This window comes from Lithobates pipiens, unplaced genomic scaffold (genome assembly GCF_037356315.1).
Source record: "Lithobates pipiens isolate NorthernLeopardFrog02 unplaced genomic scaffold, aLitPip1_a1.2 Scaffold_18, whole genome shotgun sequence".
Classification (NCBI taxonomy): Eukaryota; Metazoa; Chordata; class Amphibia; order Anura; family Ranidae; genus Lithobates; species Lithobates pipiens.
This window is the reverse complement of record NW_027507758.1, coordinates 483,689,965-483,708,476: the sequence shown is the minus strand read 5'-3', so window position 1 is coordinate 483,708,476 and position 18,512 is coordinate 483,689,965. Positions and strand designations below refer to the sequence as shown.

The window sequence follows — 18,512 nt, the reverse complement described above, 5'->3', positions numbered from 1 at the left end:
ATGTGAAATCAAAGTAGGGTATTTACCCAGGGCCGAGTAAGCCATGGTGAGTATGAGTAGCGCGGGGCTGCTAGGGAACACGGGCGATTTCCTTCACTTCCTATCTCATCGCCAAAACTGGAAGAGAAAGGGAATCTCTCCAAAGTTAGGGAAATCCCTGGTAGTCACCAGGGTTACCAAAATTGTTGTCCCTATTGCAAGATTTACCCTCTATTCTCATTTGGGGGACCACTCAAAATTTGAGAATTTTCCTTCACTTTCATTGATAATGGCCAACAGGACAAAAACGAGATGGTAAATCTTTCTAATTGACAAAGACAAAAAAAAAAACCTGCCATGTGTTCTAATTTCTCTGTCCTTCCCACTCCTTTCAAAATGAAAAGTAAAAGGTTTGTCTTTAGTTATACTTTAGTGAACAATATAAAAACAAGATATTTAACATATGGTGAATTTTTTTTTTTTTTTAGTTCAGGTTCCACTACTCTGTCTTCATGATCCACTCCCATTGCTGTTTTTTTTTTAATGGAGCATAGTGGAAGTGGAGAGGTTATGCTTGGCTGACGAAGAGCTTTTTCTAGTGTTCAATTCTCCTGTAGGCAGCAGTAAAACAAAGTTATCTCATAATTCCCTCCAATCTTATGTACCTTATTAAACTCCAAGAAAGGGATTTTCTGGCAAGTCAAAAGTCCTGTTTTTCTCTAACAACACAAAAAAAAAAAAAAAAAAATATTCAGCTTCCACTCAACTAAGCCCTATGGTGTCTGGTTATATAAATGTAAGGATATTAGACTCCTGGTTTCTTTGTGGCATGGACTGATGTAAACCAGTTCTGAGTTTACAATTAGGTACTGTAGAATGTGTTGCTGCTAATAACTCCAATTTTAAATGTCACATTGTTGAATTGCAGAGATGAATGAGTGCCTCTCTGAACCATGTAAAAATGGAGGCAGCTGCCAGGATTTAGCCGGGGGATTCTTGTGCACATGCCCTGAGGGCTACATTGGGACACAATGTGAGACTGGTAAGGATGTCTCTGATATATTTTCCATATAACATATGGACAAGGGATGCTCTAGTTCTTTGTGCATTCAGATATGAATGAAATAAGGTATGTTTCAGCTTGTGTACCAAATCATGTTATAATATAAACCACACTCACTATTCTGTTTTCTTTTTTTGAAGTATACCATGAAATAATAAATGGAATTGTATGGATGAATGAGGGTATTAAAGTGATTGTAAAGTCTTGTGTTTTTTTTTTTTAGCTAAAAATAACAAGCATATCATATTTACCTGCCCTGTGCAGTGCTTTTGCATCTGCTTTTTCTCTTCTCGGGTCCCTCGGGTCCCTCTTCGGCGCTCCTGGCCTCTCCCTCCTGTTGAGTGCTCCTACAGCAAACAGCTTGCTATGGGGACACCCAAGCCGAGCCGCAGCTCCCTGTGTCCATTTAGACACAGAGCCCTGGCCCAAACCCCTTTCTCTCCTCATTGACTTACTGACTTTGATTGAAAGCAGGGGGAGCCAATGGTGCTGCGCTGCTGCCTCAGCCAATGAGGAGGGGAGTTCCAGGCAGATGAGACCCTCCTGCATCTCACTTGATAGAGTTGGCCTCGGGTAAGTATTAGATCCCATTTACACTGAGGCACTTTACAGGCATTTTTGCACTAAAAATAGCTCCTGTAAAGCGCCTCTCAAGCCACCCTGGGGCGGTGCGCTTTCAGGACGCAAAAAATAGTCCTGCAAGCAGCATCTTTGGGGAGGTGCGGGAGTGGTGTATACACCGCTCCTCCCCTGCCGCTTCCCATTGGAATGAATGGGCAGCCGGCCCTTTATTTGCTCGCTAGCAGGGGTTAAAAGTGCTATGCTAGCGGCCGAAAAGCACCGCTATAACAGCGGTAAAGCGCGGCTAAAACTAGCGGCACTTTACCACTACCACCCCCACTGCCCCAGTGTGAAAGTAGCCTTAGGGGGGGTGATTGGGGCTGCTGCACACATAAGGCTTTTTATCTTAATGTGTAATGCATTAAGATAAAAAAAACTTCTGCCTTTACAACCCCTTTAATTAAGGTATAGAATGGGATGGAAGTGTGTATATGTTACTATGTCCATATTCAGCACATAGAGTCAAAAAAAAATGGAACAAAGCACAGTTTTCTTTATAATATATACTATTGTGTCTAAATATTGTATATACCTGTATGCTTATGTGTACTTATGTTATGACAAGAACATAACCATTTCCTTATTATTTGTTTAAGGCTACGTTCATACTAGCCTGCAGATAAATAGTCAGCTCTTCAATGTGCAGGCTAGTGTAGAGTTGGCTCCGCAGGCTTTTTTTCATCTTTATTGACACTTCATTCATGTCATTGCACAGCAGCGCAGTGAGTTGAGCTGCTGTGCAGTACAGAAAAATGCAGACATCTGCACATCACATCAGGATTGTAGTACAAACAAAGAACACGTGCCGTAGCAGTGACCTTCAGTTATCAAGTGTTGAAAAATGCAGGTCACCACCCATAGTTTGAATGAGCCCCAAAGGAGACCTATAACCAAAATAATATAAGAATAAAAAAATAAGCAGCCAGAAAACACTGCAAAAATACTGTTCTGTTCTGATGGAAAAATTCTGGGACTAGGAAAATAAAGAAATGTTTCATAAAGAAATAAATAGGCGATCCTTTCAGAAGGGTTTAACTAAAATCCTGTTTGTTTGGACCTTAGTTTTTGGGTTTAGGCCCTCTTTAAAGCTTTAGTTTGTTGCAAGGCTGGTCCTAAGACATGTCCATTTTATATAGGCCACTACAAATTTATAAAGGCTAGTGCAGAGCAGCAAACAAAATGTTTTTTTTTGCTATGTTTACTATTGTTAAGCATAATAATTAGGAGAAAGTACTGTCCTCAAATATTTCATGAAATGCGGACCTGTAAAAACGTGCCTCATTTAGGAAATGTTCAATCCTGTATTTCGGAAATGACACACAGAGAGGGAACTTCTATTCAGAGCTAGCTGTCCAAACACATGGCGCTTCTCCCCTACAAAGGTAGAAGCATCTGAGTTTTTCTAACCACTATTTTTTAGGCTGCATATTGGCAAATAAGCTTAAGCGACTTAGGTTATAAAGTTTATGTTTACATAAGGGCAGATAATCATATAGAAAATGAAACAGTTTCACTTTAAAACCTGGAGTCAAAGATGTTTAAAATACTTATTTTTTTGTTTTTATCAGAGCTGGATGGCTGTGACTCCTCTCCGTGCCAGAATGGCGGCATCTGTGAGAATCTAGCAGGCTCGTACCTGTGTGTGTGTCCTAGGGGCTACTACGGCTATCACTGTCAGACAGGTGAGGGTGTCTGTGCTGTGTCAACATAACGTCCTATTGCCCAGCATGCCACTAATTATTATTATTATTAATATAATACAGGATTTTTATAGCGCCAAACGTTTGCACGGCACTTTACAACATGAGGGCAGACAGTACAGTTACAATACAATTTAATACAGGAGGAATCTGAGGGCTATGCTTGTGAGAGCTTACAATCTAAGAGGAAGGGTCAAGTGATACAATAGCTAATAGCTGTGGGGGTTAAGCTGATGGAGAAAAAAAAAGTACAGATGTTAGCTGGGGGCAGAATCGGCTTCTCTGAAGAGAAGGGTTTTTTCAAGGATCATCTAAAAGTGGACAGATTAGGAGATATTCAGACAGATTGGGGTAGTGATTTCCATAGGATGGGAGTGGCTCTGGAAAAGTCCAGGAGGTGAGCATGGGAAGAGCTGACAAGGGAGATAGAGAACAGGAGGTATTAGGAGTTTGGGAGAAAGGAAGAGAATGATTGGGTTGTTATTTTGAGATAAGGTTGTGATGTAGCTGGGTGCAGAGTTGTGGATGGCTTTGTAAGTTGTCAGTATTTTGAACTTAATTAATTGGGTGAACAGAAGCCAATGGAAGGATTGGCAGAGAAGGGTTGCAGACACTAAACAGTTGGTAAGATGGACGAGCCTGGCAGCAGCATTCATGATGGACAGAAGGGGGGATAGCCTGTGTAAAGTTAATCCAGTGAGAAGAGAGTTGCAGTAGTTTAGACGAAAGATGACCAGGGAGTGGACTAGGAGCTTTATGGTGTCATTGGTTAGAAAGGGGCGTATTTTGAAGATGTTGTGTAGGTTGAGACGGCAAGATTTGCACAGTGATTGGATGTGGGGCCAAAAGGAGAGTTCAGAATCCAGGATAACACGTAGAACCTTGGCATGCAGGTTGATAGTTGTGCCATCAATCTTGACAGAGAAATCAAGGGAAGAAGCACATGGGGGAGGAAATATTATGAGCTTGGTTTTGGATATTTTGAGTTTGAGGAAGTGGTATGACATCCAGGCTGATATGTCTGTTAGTAAATTAGTGATACCTGAGGGGACTGAAGCTAAAGGTGTGGTTGAATAAGTAGGATGAGAACCAGCAAAGAGTACAGTTACTGAGACCAAAGGCATGGAGTTTTTTTAGGAGGAGGGGGTAGTCCAAAGGCAGCAGAGAGATCCAGGAGTAGGAGTACAGAATAGTGTAAATTGGATTTAGCCATTAGCAGATTGTTTGTGAGTTTTAAGAGAACAGTTTCTGTGAAGTGTTGATGGTCAAATCCAGGCTGAAGGGGATCAAGAAGGTTATTCTCAGTGAGGTGGTCGCTCAGTTGGTTGTAGACTATACATTTGGTTCAGTTTGGATAAACTAATGTACATTCTCATTTCCTTCACTCTTATGCCTCTTTATTTATGGTATGAAAACATACAAACATAAACAAAAAACATACATAGAAAGCAAGTGAACTAAGCAACAAGATAAAAATAAGCAGAAAATTAGTCACTGCTAGTGATGGACGAACTTCCGACGGGACGTTTCGCGAACGCGAAACGCGAACGGACACAAACGTTCGCGAAAACGACCGTTCGCCGCGGGCTCCATTGACTTCAATGGGAGGCGAATTTCGCAAACCTTTAGGTCGAATTTGCGGCCACGGGGTAATTATTAGGGGGTAGCACGTAGTCCCACCACCTGGACAATAGCATAATACATGTATGAGGTGAATTTGGGATCGATAACTACAAGCATTTTTTTTTTATTTGGGAAATTGTTCTGACAATTCAGGACTATGGAGCTAATGAAGGCAATGGAGGAGAGGGAAGGTCAGGGACCAGGGTAGGCAAACAAGAGGGTGCAGGAGATACAGAGCACTGACAGCAGCACCGTAATACAGAGCACTGACATCAGCACCGTGACATACAGCGCTGACAGCAGCTCCGTGACATACAGCGCTGACAGCAGCTCCGTGACATACAGCGCTGACAGCAGCTCTGTGACATACAGCGCTGACAGCAGCTCCGTGACATACAGCGCTGACAGCAGCTCCGTGACATACAGCGCTGACAGCAGCTCCGTGACATACAGCGCTGACAGCAGCTCCGTGACATACAGCGCTGACAGCAGCTCCGTGACATACAGCGCTGACAGCAGCACCGTGACATACAGCGCTGACAGCAGCTCCGTGACATACAGCGCTGACAGCAGCTCCGTGACATACAGCGCTGACAGCAGCTCCGTGACATACAGCACTGACAGCAGCTCCGTGACATACAGCGCTGACAGCAGCTCCGTGACATACAGCGCTGACAGCAGCACCGTGACATACAGCGCTGACAGCAGCTCCGTGACATACAGCGCTGACAGCAGCTCCGTGACATACAGCGCTGACAGCAGCTCCGTGACATACAGCACTGACAGCAGCTCCGTGACATACAGCGCTGACAGCAGCTCCGTGACATACAGCGCTGACAGCAGCACCGTGACATACAGCGCTGACAGCAGCTCCGTGACATACAGCGCTGACAGCAGCTCCGTGACATACAGCGCTGACAGCAGCTCCGTGACATACAGCGCTGACAGCAGCTCCGTGACATACAGCGCTGACAGCAGCTCCGTGACATACAGCGCTGACAGCAGCTCCGTGACATACAGCGCTGACAGCAGCTCCGTGACATACAGCGCTGACAGCAGCTCCGTGACATACAGCGCTGACAGCAGCACCGTAAGCAGCCCCAGGAGGAAGTCAGCACAGCACAGGGATGGTGTGATCCCCTCATAATAAGAACCCCCAGGAGGAAGTCAGCACAGCACAGGGATGGTGGGAGCCCCTCATAATAAGAACCCCCAGGAGGAAGTCAGCACAGCACAGGGATGGTGGGAGCCCCTCATAATAAGAACACCCAGGAGGAAGTCAGCACAGCACAGGGATGGTGGGAACCCCTCATAATAAGCAGCCCCAGTAGAAATATGACACCGCTCAACCTCTTCAAAGAGGAGGGTAGGGGCATATAGTACGGTGTGCTTTTTTGGGTCAGGGAAGTGAGCCAAATGAATTAAGAAGGTCTGTGTGCTTGATTCCAAAAATTGTTTATAGACATATACATGGTCTACTGATCACATGTGTTGAATTCCTCCGAGATCCATGCCTCATTCATTTTTAGAAATGTGAGGTAGTTAACACTGTCGTGAGCTAGGCGAGTACGCTTATCGGTCACAATCCCCCCTGCTGCGCTGAACGTCCTTTCGGACAGGACACTGGATGAGGGGCAAGCCAACAGTTCGATTGCAAATTGGGCAAGCTCTGGCCAGAGGTCAAGCCTGCCCACCCAGTAGTCTAGGGGTTCATCACTCCTCAGAGCGTCCACATCGGCCGTTAACCCAATGTAGTCGGACACCTGACGGTCTAGGCGTTCCCTGATGCTGGATCCGGATGACACCTGTCGATGGGTCGGCTGAAAGAATGACCTCATATCCGAAGTCACCAACACATCTTCAAACCGGCCTCTTCTTGCAGGCGCTGTTGGATTGGTACCCGCAAATCCTTCTCTGGGAGTGGGAATTGCTCCTCTGCCAGCGCACGCAAAAGCAGAATGCAGCATTTCTCGAAGCAAGGCCTGGAAGTGCTGCATTCTGACAGCCCTCTGCGACGGCGGTAACATTTCCGCCATTTTGTGTTTGTACCGGGGATCTAAGTACGTTGCCACCCAGTACTGGTCCTTGACCCTCATGCTTTTTATACGGGGGTCCCTATTAAAACACTGGAGCATGAAGGCCCCCATTTGCACTCAAGCGGAAGGTATGTGGTGGTGGTGGTGTTGTTGGTGGTAGTGTCTTTGGGGGTGCACATAGCAGAGAGTGAAGAAGAGGGTGCAGATCGAGAGGATGAGGAGGGTGCAGAAGAATAAGGCTGAGTGAGCCACTCAACCAAGTCTGGTGCGTCCTTTAAAGTAATTGAACGCACCTTCTGCAACTTCCCACTTTGGCTCAAGGCTGTTGCTCCTGCCCTACCCCTACCACCCCTGCGGAAGGGCCTGCCTCTTCCTCTGCCTGTCATTTTTTAAATCACCCTGTGACAAAACTCTTAGTCCCTATACCGCTGAAGGACTGCTGCAGTATAGGGCAGCGGTCAGCAGTAGTGCACGTCAACCCTATGTATTGTGGACCGATAGCGGTCCTTACAGAACAGCAGACTGTACTGCACTCAGGCCTATGTACCGTAGCACCCTATACCAAGTTACCAGTCCTTATAAAAACTTTTGTGGACCAAGCAGGTTGTGTGTTAGTGATTAGCAGACTGTACGTCAGTCCCTATACCAATGAAGGACTGCTGCAGTATAGGGCAGCGGTCAGCAGTAGTGCACGGCAACCCTATGTATTGTGGACCGATAGCGGTCCTTACAGAACAGCAGACTGTACTGCACTCAGGCCTATGTACCGTAGCACCCTATACCAAGTTACCAGTCCTTATAAGAACTTTTGTGGACCAAGCAGGTTGTGTGTTAGTGATTAGCAGACTGTACGTCAGTCCCTATACCAATGAAGGACTGCTGCAGTATAGGGCAGCGGTCAGCAGTAGTGCACGTCAACCCTATGTATTGTGGACCGATAGCGGTCCTTACAGAACAGCAGACTGTACTGCACTCAGGCCTATGTACCGTAGCACCCTATACCAAGTTACCAGTCCTTATAAAAACTTTTGTGGACCAAGCAGGTTGTGTGTTAGTGATTAGCAGACTGTACGTCAGTCCCTATACCAATGAAGGACTGCTGCAGTATAGGGCAGCGGTCAGCAGTAGTGCACGGCAACCCTATGTATTGTGGACCGATAGCGGTCCTTACAGAACAGCAGACTGTACCGCACTCAGGCCTATGTACCGTAGCACCCTATACCAAGTTACCAGTCCTTATAAGAACTTTTGTGGACCAAGCAGGTTGTGTGTTAGTGTTTAGCAGACTGTGCGTCAGTCCCTATACCGCTGAAGGACTGCTGCAGTATAGGGCAGCGGTCAGCAGTAGTGCACGGCAACCCTATGTATTGTGGACCGATAGCGGTCCTTACAGAACAGCAGACTGTAACGCACTCAGGCCTATGTACCGTAGCACCCTATACCAAGTTACCAGTCCTTATAAGAACTTTTGTGGACCAAGCAGGTTGTGTGTTAGTGATTAGCAGACTGTACGTCAGTCCCTATACCGCTGAAGGACTGCTGCAGTATAGGGCAGCGGTCAGCAGTAGTGCACGGCAACCCTATGTATTGTGGACCGATAGCGGTCCTTACAGAACAGCAGACTGTAACGCACTCAGGCCTATGTACCGTAGCACCCTATACCAAGTTACCAGTCCTTATAAGAACTTTTGTGGACCAAGCAGGTTGTGTGTTAGTGATTAGCAGACTGTACGTCAGTCCCTATACCGCTGAAGGACTGCTGCAGTATAGGGCAGCGGTCAGCAGTAGTGCACGGCAACCCTATGTATTGTGGACCGATAGCGGTCCTTACAGAACAGCAGACTGTACTGCACTCAGGCCTATGTACCGTAGCACCCTATACCAAGTTACCAGTCCTTATAAAAACTTTTGTGGACCAAGCAGGTTGTGTGTTAGTGATTAGCAGACTGTACGTCAGTCCCTATACCAATGAAGGACTGCTGCAGTATAGGGCAGCGGTCAGCAGTAGTGCACGGCAACCCTATGTATTGTGGACCGATAGCGGTCCTTACAGAACAGCAGACTGTAACGCACTCAGGCCTATGTACCGTAGCACCCTATACCAAGTTACCAGTCCTTATAAGAACTTTTGTGGACCAAGCAGGTTGTGTGTTAGTGATTAGCAGACTGTACGTCAGTCCCTATACCAATGAAGGACTGCTGCAGTATAGGGCAGCGGTCAGCAGTAGTGCACGTCAACCCTATGTATTGTGGACCGATAGCGGTCCTTACAGAACAGCAGACTGTACTGCACTCAGGCCTATGTACCGTAGCACCCTATACCAAGTTACCAGTCCTTATAAAAACTTTTGTGGACCAAGCAGGTTGTGTGTTAGTGATTAGCAGACTGTACGTCAGTCCCTATACCAATGAAGGACTGCTGCAGTATAGGGCAGCGGTCAGCAGTAGTGCACGGCAACCCTATGTATTGTGGACCGATAGCGGTCCTTACAGAACAGCAGACTGTACTGCACTCAGGCCTATGTACCGTAGCACCCTATACCAAGTTACCAGTCCTTATAAGAACTTTTGTGGACCAAGCAGGTTGTGTGTTAGTGATTAGCAGACTGTACGTCAGTCCCTATACCAATGAAGGACTGCTGCAGTATAGGGCAGCGGTCAGCAGTAGTGCACGGCAACCCTATGTATTGTGGACCGATAGCGGTCCTTACAGAACAGCAGACTGTAACGCACTCAGGCCTATGTACCGTAGCACCCTATACCAAGTTACCAGTCCTTATAAGAACTTTTGTGGACCAAGCAGGTTGTGTGTTAGTGATTAGCAGACTGTACGTCAGTCCCTATACCAATGAAGGACTGCTGCAGTATAGGGCAGCGGTCAGCAGTAGTGCACGGCAACCCTATGTATTGTGGACCGATAGCGGTCCTTACAGAACAGCAGACTGTACTGCACTCAGGCCTATGTACCGTAGCACCCTATACCAAGTTACCAGTCCTTATAAGAACTTTTGTGGACCAAGCAGGTTGTGTGTTAGTGTTTAGCAGACTGTGCGTCAGTCCCTATACCGCTGAAGGACTGCTGCAGTATAGGGCAGCGGTCAGCAGTAGTGCACGGCAACCCTATGTATTGTGGACCGATAGCGGTCCTTACAGAACAGCAGACTGTAACGCACTCAGGCCTATGTACCGTAGCACCCTATACCAAGTTACCAGTCCTTATAAGAACTTTTGTGGACCAAGCAGGTTGTGTGTTAGTGATTAGCAGACTGTACGTCAGTCCCTATACCAATGAAGGACTGCTGCAGTATAGGGCAGCGGTCAGCAGTAGTGCACGGCAACCCTATGTATTGTGGACCGATAGCGGTCCTTACAGAACAGCAGACTGTACTGCACTCAGGCCTATGTACCGTAGCACCCTATACCAAGTTACCAGTCCTTATAAGAACTTTTGTGGACCAAGCAGGTTGTGTGTTAGTGTTTAGCAGACTGTGCGTCAGTCCCTATACCGCTGAAGGACTGCTGCAGTATAGGGCAGCGGTCAGCAGTAGTGCACGGCAACCCTATGTATTGTGGACCGATAGCGGTCCTTACAGAACAGCAGACTGTAACGCACTCAGGCCTATGTACCGTAGCACCCTATACCAAGTTACCAGTCCTTATAAGAACTTTTGTGGACCAAGCAGGTTGTGTGTTAGTGATTAGCAGACTGTACGTCAGTCCCTATACCAATGAAGGACTGCTGCAGTATAGGGCAGCGGTCAGCAGTAGTGCACGGCAACCCTATGTATTGTGGACCGATAGCGGTCCTTACAGAACAGCAGACTGTAACGCACTCAGGCCTATGTACCGTAGCACCCTATACCAAGTTACCAGTCCTTATAAGAACTTTTGTGGACCAAGCAGGTTGTGTGTTAGTGTTTAGCAGACTGTGCGTCAGTCCCTATACCGCTGAAGGACTGCTGCAGTATAGGGCAGCGGTCAGCAGTAGTGCACGGCAACCCTATGTATTGTGGACCGATAGCGGTCCTTACAGAACAGCAGACTGTAACGCACTCAGGCCTATGTACCGTAGCACCCTATACCAAGTTACCAGTCCTTATAAGAACTTTTGTGGACCAAGCAGGTTGTGTGTTAGTGATTAGCAGACTGTACGTCAGTCCCTATACCAATGAAGGACTGCTGCAGTATAGGGCAGCGGTCAGCAGTAGTGCACGGCAACCCTATGTATTGTGGACCGATAGCGGTCCTTACAGAACAGCAGACTGTAACGCACTCAGGCCTATGTACCGTAGCACCCTATACCAAGTTACCAGTCCTTATAAGAACTTTTGTGGACCAAGCAGGTTGTGTGTTAGTGATTAGCAGACTGTACGTCAGTCCCTATACCAATGAAGGACTGCTGCAGTATAGGGCAGCGGTCAGCAGTAGTGCACGGCAACCCTATGTATTGTGGACCGATAGCGGTCCTTACAGAACAGCAGACTGTAACGCACTCAGGCCTATGTACCGTAGCACCCTATACCAAGTTACCAGTCCTTATAAGAACTTTTGTGGACCAAGCAGGTTGTGTGTTAGTGATTAGCAGACTGTACGTCAGTCCCTATACCAATGAAGGACTGCTGCAGTATAGGGCAGCGGTCAGCAGTAGTGCACGGCAACCCTATGTATTGTGGACCGATAGCGGTCCTTACAGAACAGCAGACTGTAACGCACTCAGGCCTATGTACCGTAGCACCCTATACCAAGTTACCAGTCCTTATAAGAACTTTTGTGGACCAAGCAGGTTGTGTATTAGTGTTTAGCAGACTGTGCGTCAGTCCCTATACCGCTGAAGGACTGCTGCAGTATAGGGCAGCGGTCAGCAGTAGTGCACGGCAACCCTATGTATTGTGGACCGATAGCAGTCCTTACAGAACAGCAGACTGTACTGCACTCAGGCCTATGTACCGTAGCACCCTATACCAAGTTACCAGTCCTTATAAGAACTTTTGTGGACCAAGCAGGTTGTGTGTTAGTGTTTAGCAGACTGTGCGTCAGTCCCTATACCGCTGAAGGACTGCTGCAGTATAGGGCAGCGGTCAGCAGTAGTGCACGTCAACCCTATGTATTGTGGACCGATAGCGGTCCTTACAGAACAGCAGACTGTAACGCACTCAGGCCTATGTACCGTAGCACCCTATACCAAGTTACCAGTCCTTATAAGAACTTTTGTGGACCAAGCAGGTTGTGTATTAGTGTTTAGCAGACTGTGCGTCAGTCCCTATACCGCTGAAGGACTGCTGCAGTATAGGGCAGCGGTCAGCAGTAGTGCACGGCAACCCTATCTATTGTGGACCGATAGCGGTCCTTACAGAACAGCAGACTGTACCGCACCCAAGCCTATGTACCGTAGCACCCTAGACAGACCAAGTTACCAGTCCTGATAAAGAGCTTTGTGGAACAAGTGAGTTGTGAATGATTAGCAGACTGCAGCAGAAGGGCAGCAGTCAAGTATAATATTCTTTCTATATTTGGAAGAAAGAATATTATACGTGTACAAGCCTATTACCGTACCACTGATACCAGTCCTGAAAAGAACCTTTGTGGAACTAATAGTAACAGCAAGTCTTTAAAATTATCCTCACTGCCTGACACACTGCTTCCTGCCTGTCCCTATACAAATTGGCAAAAAAGAGTAGGCTGGAACGATTAGCTGGAACAGCTCTTTTGTGGACCTGATAGTAACAGCTAATGATGATGATGATGATGATGATGAAGAAAGACTAATCTGGCTGAGCTGTCCCTAAAATAGCAGCATACAGCGCTCTGTCCCTTTATCTAAACTGACATAAGAAACTCAGGCTGCTGACCTAACACCTATACCAGTCCTGAAAAGAACTTTTGTGTACCAAATAGCTAGCGTTTTCTCTGTCCCTACTCCACACAGGATCCTTTCCCTACAGTGACAGAAGAAAGAATGTAAAATGGCCACCGGATCGGGTGTATTTATAGGTTAGGGGGAATGTCCAAGTGTCCATGAGCTGTCATGTCTCAATTGGTTGTCCTGTAACACATGATAAACGTGTCACGAAAGGTTAAAGTTCTTGTATACATTAAACACGTAAGTCCGCCGGGGCGAACGACGGAAAAAGGCGTTCGAACCCGCGGACGGCGAAAGTCGGAAATTCGCCGCGAAACGACCGCCGGGCGAACCGTTCGGCCATCACTAGTCACTGCATTTACCCCAGATACCAATACATGGATACAAAGCTAGACCCTTGAAGCGGCTGTATTACTAAGGACCTCCAAGTTTGAATTAAAGCGGAGCTCGACCCTAAAGTGGAGCTTCCGCTCATTGGAACCCTCCCCCCCTCTGGCGCCACAATTGGCACCTTTCAGGGGGGAGGGGGGTGCAGGTAGTACAGTACAGGTATCTGCACCCACTTCCGGCATATATATCCGCAGAATCTACGCCCCTTTCCGCAGGTCCCCCACTGTCTGCTGGGAAACACACGGTTCCCAGAGACAGCGGGGACCATCCTTATTGCGCAGCGCGACTCACGCATGCGCAGTAGGGAACCGGGAAATGAAGCCGCAAGGCTCCACTTCCTGATTCCCATAGCCAAGATTGCGGCGGCAGCACCCGAGAAACGATCGAGAGATCGGCTTCGGGTGCCGACATCGCGGGCGCGCTGGGCGGGTAAGTGTCCTTATTTTAAAAGTCTAGCTGCAGTATTTGTAGCTGCTGGCTTTAAAAAAAAAAAAACGGCGGAACTCCCGCTTTAAGCATTGTTACCATGCTACTTGCTACTGCAAAATGGTTCTGGTTACACTCAGACCTAAGCCTAGTACACATGGGCTGAATGTTGGGCAGCATCAGCCAGTTCATTAGAAACCATCCGACATTCAGCCTGTGTATACAGCAGCCGGTCTGACAGAAGCCGGCTGTTCAACCGGCTTCTGTCAAAATGTCATGACCGAAAAAGGTCTGACGACGGCCTCCCGATCAGCTCTCTCAGCCAATGGCTGTCCCCCTGTCAGAACACAATAACACAGAAGGGGAAGATCACTGTACTAACATCGGATTGTTAGTACATCAGCTCTGACCTGAGTTGTCAGTTTGTAGTGTGTACGAGGCTTTAGACTTGAATACAATGCATCTCAATGTTCTGTACTTTGATGTTTGTCAACATTCATTCAGCAGGGATGCAGATTACACTCACTGACTTATAGATGGGTGCACAATTTATTAGCTTCAAATTTGTGAAATCCTTGTTATCATCCTTATGTACAGAATATGTACAGTGTATACATAGTTTAGTATGTAGTGAAAGTATTCCAGCAAGATCATTTATTTTACTTTTTTATATACATGGCTCTTTCACATTGCAGTGTTCCATGTCAGACTACAGAAAAGCATGGGTAATTCTACATTAAAGAGGGAAAAGTGGAGCAAAGCGAAAAGCAGATATTATTTCTTCTGTTCTTTGTAAGAGCATATTTGAATACAAAACTGGTCATACTGTAACCAGAGTAACCTTTTGTTTTATAGTGAGTGATTTATGCCTCTTGAACCCATGTGGCAGCCGTGGCGTCTGTGTGTCTGGTACGGATGGCACTGTGAGCTGCACATGTCGGACTGGCTTTACTGGGATCACTTGTGAAAGAGGTAATTTCCCAGGAGTTTGAGTCTCTGCCTCCAGCACCTGGAAGCTTCCCATATTTCTGGTAGACATTGACTTATCATCATTAACTATGCTAGCACAATGACCATTGATAATAAAGTTACCATGCAAAACTAAGCTCTTACCTGACTAGAGTAAGCTGAAATGTGAATCTGATTTCCACAAATTTGTGCTACCCCTCATAATTGTTGTGATATAATAATATTGCTCAGAGAACTATCTATATCTGAAAAACAGACAATTTTTTAAGAATTAATTTTGTCTATTTTTTACTTCACATTGTACAACAGAACAGAACAGTACATACTGTAACCTATCTTTTGTATATTATTCAGTGTTAAAACCAGGTACCAATCCTCCCGCTTTCTTATGTTTGTCAATGACTGGTGACCTGAAAACCCCAGTTTGTGGTGTAGGAAAGGAATTTCCAAATGCACCATCTGGAGAGCTGCCTGAAGAATATATCAGTGTTTAGACTCTTCTCACAGCTACCAATAAGATTAAAACTTGATTTGGAACTTTGAATGTAATAGGTGGTACATTAAGCAGAGGAGGAAGTTAGGCTGACCATACACTAGTAAAATTTTGTTCTGAAATGTTTATCAGAATGTTCATTGGATTTTCTAATCATTAGTGGGGTCAAATCAACAATTGTTTTTGACCATAGTGTGGAGAAAATTTGAAGGAGTAGAGAATGGAAAATATTTCTTGGATGAATAGATTTCCACCTGTGTACGTGTTTTTTTGAGAAATTCCATTCATACCGAAATCGAATGTTAAAAGCAAATTACATTTTAAAATACTTTCGAAAAACATTCCTCAAGTCTCTGTTGGCATTATCAAATGTTAAGCTGAGATTTTCATATAAGCATTCAATCGAAAAGCTACCGCTGTATGACCAGCTTTAGACAGCACAGGCTTTAGGATGTTTAACCAGTTCCCACCTGGCCTACAGACAAATGACAGCTGGGTGGGACATGTGCCGTTCCAGGTGTAAATCATATGACATCCTTCCTGGGCCACGCTGCGGTACAATCTGTCACCCGCTGTGTCCGGTGGACACTGATTGGATGACCGATCAGTGTACTGGCCGTTGCTGGTTCCAAATAATCACTCTGACCAATAACAGCAGATCTCATGAAAACTGTACAATGGGTGGCTTTCATTCATGTCATCCATTGTGTACTATTGTGTTGATCTCTGAGATTGGTCACAATGATCACATGATACAGACAGGGCCAATCATAGCCTATCTGTAAATACTGAATACTGAATAAATCCATTTCATACAATAAAATTGGTTGCTTATACCAGTGGAATTCACTGGTATAAGCAATCATAATGTGTAAAAATAAATAAATAAAAACCCTGATCACTCCCCCAAGTGATTACTCCCCCGGAGTAGTACAACATTACTATGGTATTGTATGTATCTGGTCTCTGGTCACAGTATGTTAAAAAAAAATCTTAAAAGTAAAGAAAACAAATGTGATAAAAAGACAAAAAAATAACAACAAATAGAATTTTTTTTTTCTTTTTACATACTGTCATCAGTCAGTGTCTCTGATCACCACCACACCAATTGATAGGCCGAGATATGCCATCAGTACATCATGATTGATCAGTTTTCAGATATATATACCATAAATAATAAACACTAATGGGGTTGGCCTAAATTTTTGAAGGAAGATTATTTATTTGCAAAATGTTATAACAGAAACTAAGAAAACCCCAGTGGTGATTAAATATCACTAAAAGAAAGTTCTATTTGTGTGAAAAAAAATGATAACAATGTCATATGGGTAGTGTTACATGACCACACAATTGTCACTGAAAGTGTGACAGCACTGAAAGCTGAAAATTTGGCCTGGATGGGAATAGGGAGAAAAGGCCCAGTATTGAAGTGGTTAATCCCACTGACCTTGTGAGCTCCACTCAGAATATTTGCTATAATGGATTGCAGGGAACACTGAATAAAGAAGACTGAGTGGACTTTCTGATTGCAGTTGCTGAATAACATTACTAGCTCACAGGTTGCTTGCACTTGTTGCCTGTAATTGCTCTTTAAGAGTAAATCGTGCACTGACAAAGGTGAAGGCTGAAGTCGTAGGAAGAGATGAAAAGCTTTGATCTTTCTGTTGTATGACGTGTCATGTTAGCAGAAGCAGTGTACGTATAATAATAACTTGCATGCTGGAAATGTTGGACTGTGTTTAGGAGAATTTATCATTGTGATGATTTTCATCTTCTTGCCATAGAGTTGCTGCCCCCCCTCTCTCTGTCACTTGGTGCAGTAGGGGAGAACAGTGTGTGGGTGTTTTGGATTCCACCAGAGGAAGTGCCTGGACATTTGCCTGATGGCTTCGCTGTGAGTTATACAGCATTGGACGGCTCCTCCCGGACTGACTTTGTGGAGAGGGGGAACACTGAACATGAGCTACGAGGTCTCAGCCCTGGGCGTCCTTACAACATCACCATTGTCACTGTGAAACGAAATCTGAGGCACAATGATATCAGCCGCCCGCTCACACTTACTGCCCGCACGAGTAAGAAGGCTTATATTAAGTATGGCAATCTAGTGAAGCATGAAAACAAATGAGGTTTATGTTGTAAATATTAGAAGGAAATCTGCCTGAAGAAATACAACTATTATCTGGGTCCTCTGTAGAGCTAGCAGTGTAGTCATATAGTCTGTGTACACATGACAATCCGTTATCCATGAATACAGTTATTTGGACCCGCTAATGATGAGAGCATTGACTTAATGAGATATTGGTAATTTTATTACATTTAATGAACAAATGAACGGTTTCTGGGCAAATAATTTTGTTCTGAACTAAATAGAAGAAAGCTGTATACATTGGTAGTCCTGTCTTAAAGCTGAACTTCAGGCAAGCCGCAAAATAGATGAAATACATATATGAGACCTGATTTACCTGGATTTGTTTGTCTGTCCATCCAAATCTTGAGATTTATAAAGCTCTGCTCCAAAGCGCTGTCCTGTCTAGTGGTGGCTGGGGTGGATGGGAACTTAATCTTTGCTGCAGTATTAGTTTTACTTGCAGCTACCTGTGAGTGGACAATGAAAGGACAAGCATCACACTAATTAACTCACTTTTTTGTCAGAAGTCTCCTTACCTTAGGAGGCTGATGACAAGGATCCAGGGTAGGGCTGCTGCTCCTCGCCTTAGCTACTCCTCGCTTCGGGGCCTTTTTTCTCCTCCCTGCGGGAACAGGGATTGAGTCCTGAGACCTGATTAGCCAGGAGTCCTAAGACTCCCTGGACAATCGGGTCTCAGGACCCCCTCCCTGATTGGCTGGGAGAAGAATCAGTAAGACATTAGAGATAATTAAATTGCTATCGTCACACAACTGGGTGGGCTCAGGGAGCAGTGCTCTGCGCCCCAAGCCCACCCTTTTTTGAAGCCAATTAGAGCCTCAGGCTCTAATCATGTACTTCAAAAAAGATCCTATTGAAATCCATGCATCCGGCGCCCTGCATGTAGATTAGGGGCTGCAAGCATGGACTGAGGGGTGGCACCCCTGCGCCCTGTAGGGACGGGCCACCACTGATTGTAGCCAAGCAACAAGCATTTGCAGTCTCTATAGTTCCCTTATGACAATATTCCATTAACCATTTTTGCCCTCAGTTTCTCTTTACAAAAAGCAATAGGGTGCTTTTGAGTGCAGTGCTGTATCATCAGCCTTATTTATTAATGAAGTTTAAAGGGCAGTAATGATGTGCTGGGTAACTAGTTGGATATTATGTAATGTTGCTACACCATTGCCTTATCAAATGAGGCCATTCATTTAGATGGTTGATGTT

At 45.5% G+C, this 18,512-nt stretch overlaps 1 protein-coding gene across 9 annotated transcripts in view; it reads left to right on the top strand.

The window, feature by feature from the left end:
• Positions 1 to 18,512, top strand: part of SNED1 (sushi, nidogen and EGF like domains 1) — a 287,199-nt gene that overhangs the window by 238,193 nt on the left and 30,494 nt on the right. For all 9 annotated transcript variants that reach the window (XM_077488457.1, XM_077488453.1, XM_077488455.1 and 6 more), the window contains 4 exons: positions 908 to 1,021; positions 3,232 to 3,345; positions 14,554 to 14,670; positions 16,945 to 17,232. In XM_077488457.1, coding sequence (XP_077344583.1) covers positions 908 to 1,021; positions 3,232 to 3,345; positions 14,554 to 14,670; positions 16,945 to 17,232 — 633 coding nt within the window. The remainder of the gene's footprint in view (positions 1 to 907; positions 1,022 to 3,231; positions 3,346 to 14,553; positions 14,671 to 16,944; positions 17,233 to 18,512) is intronic.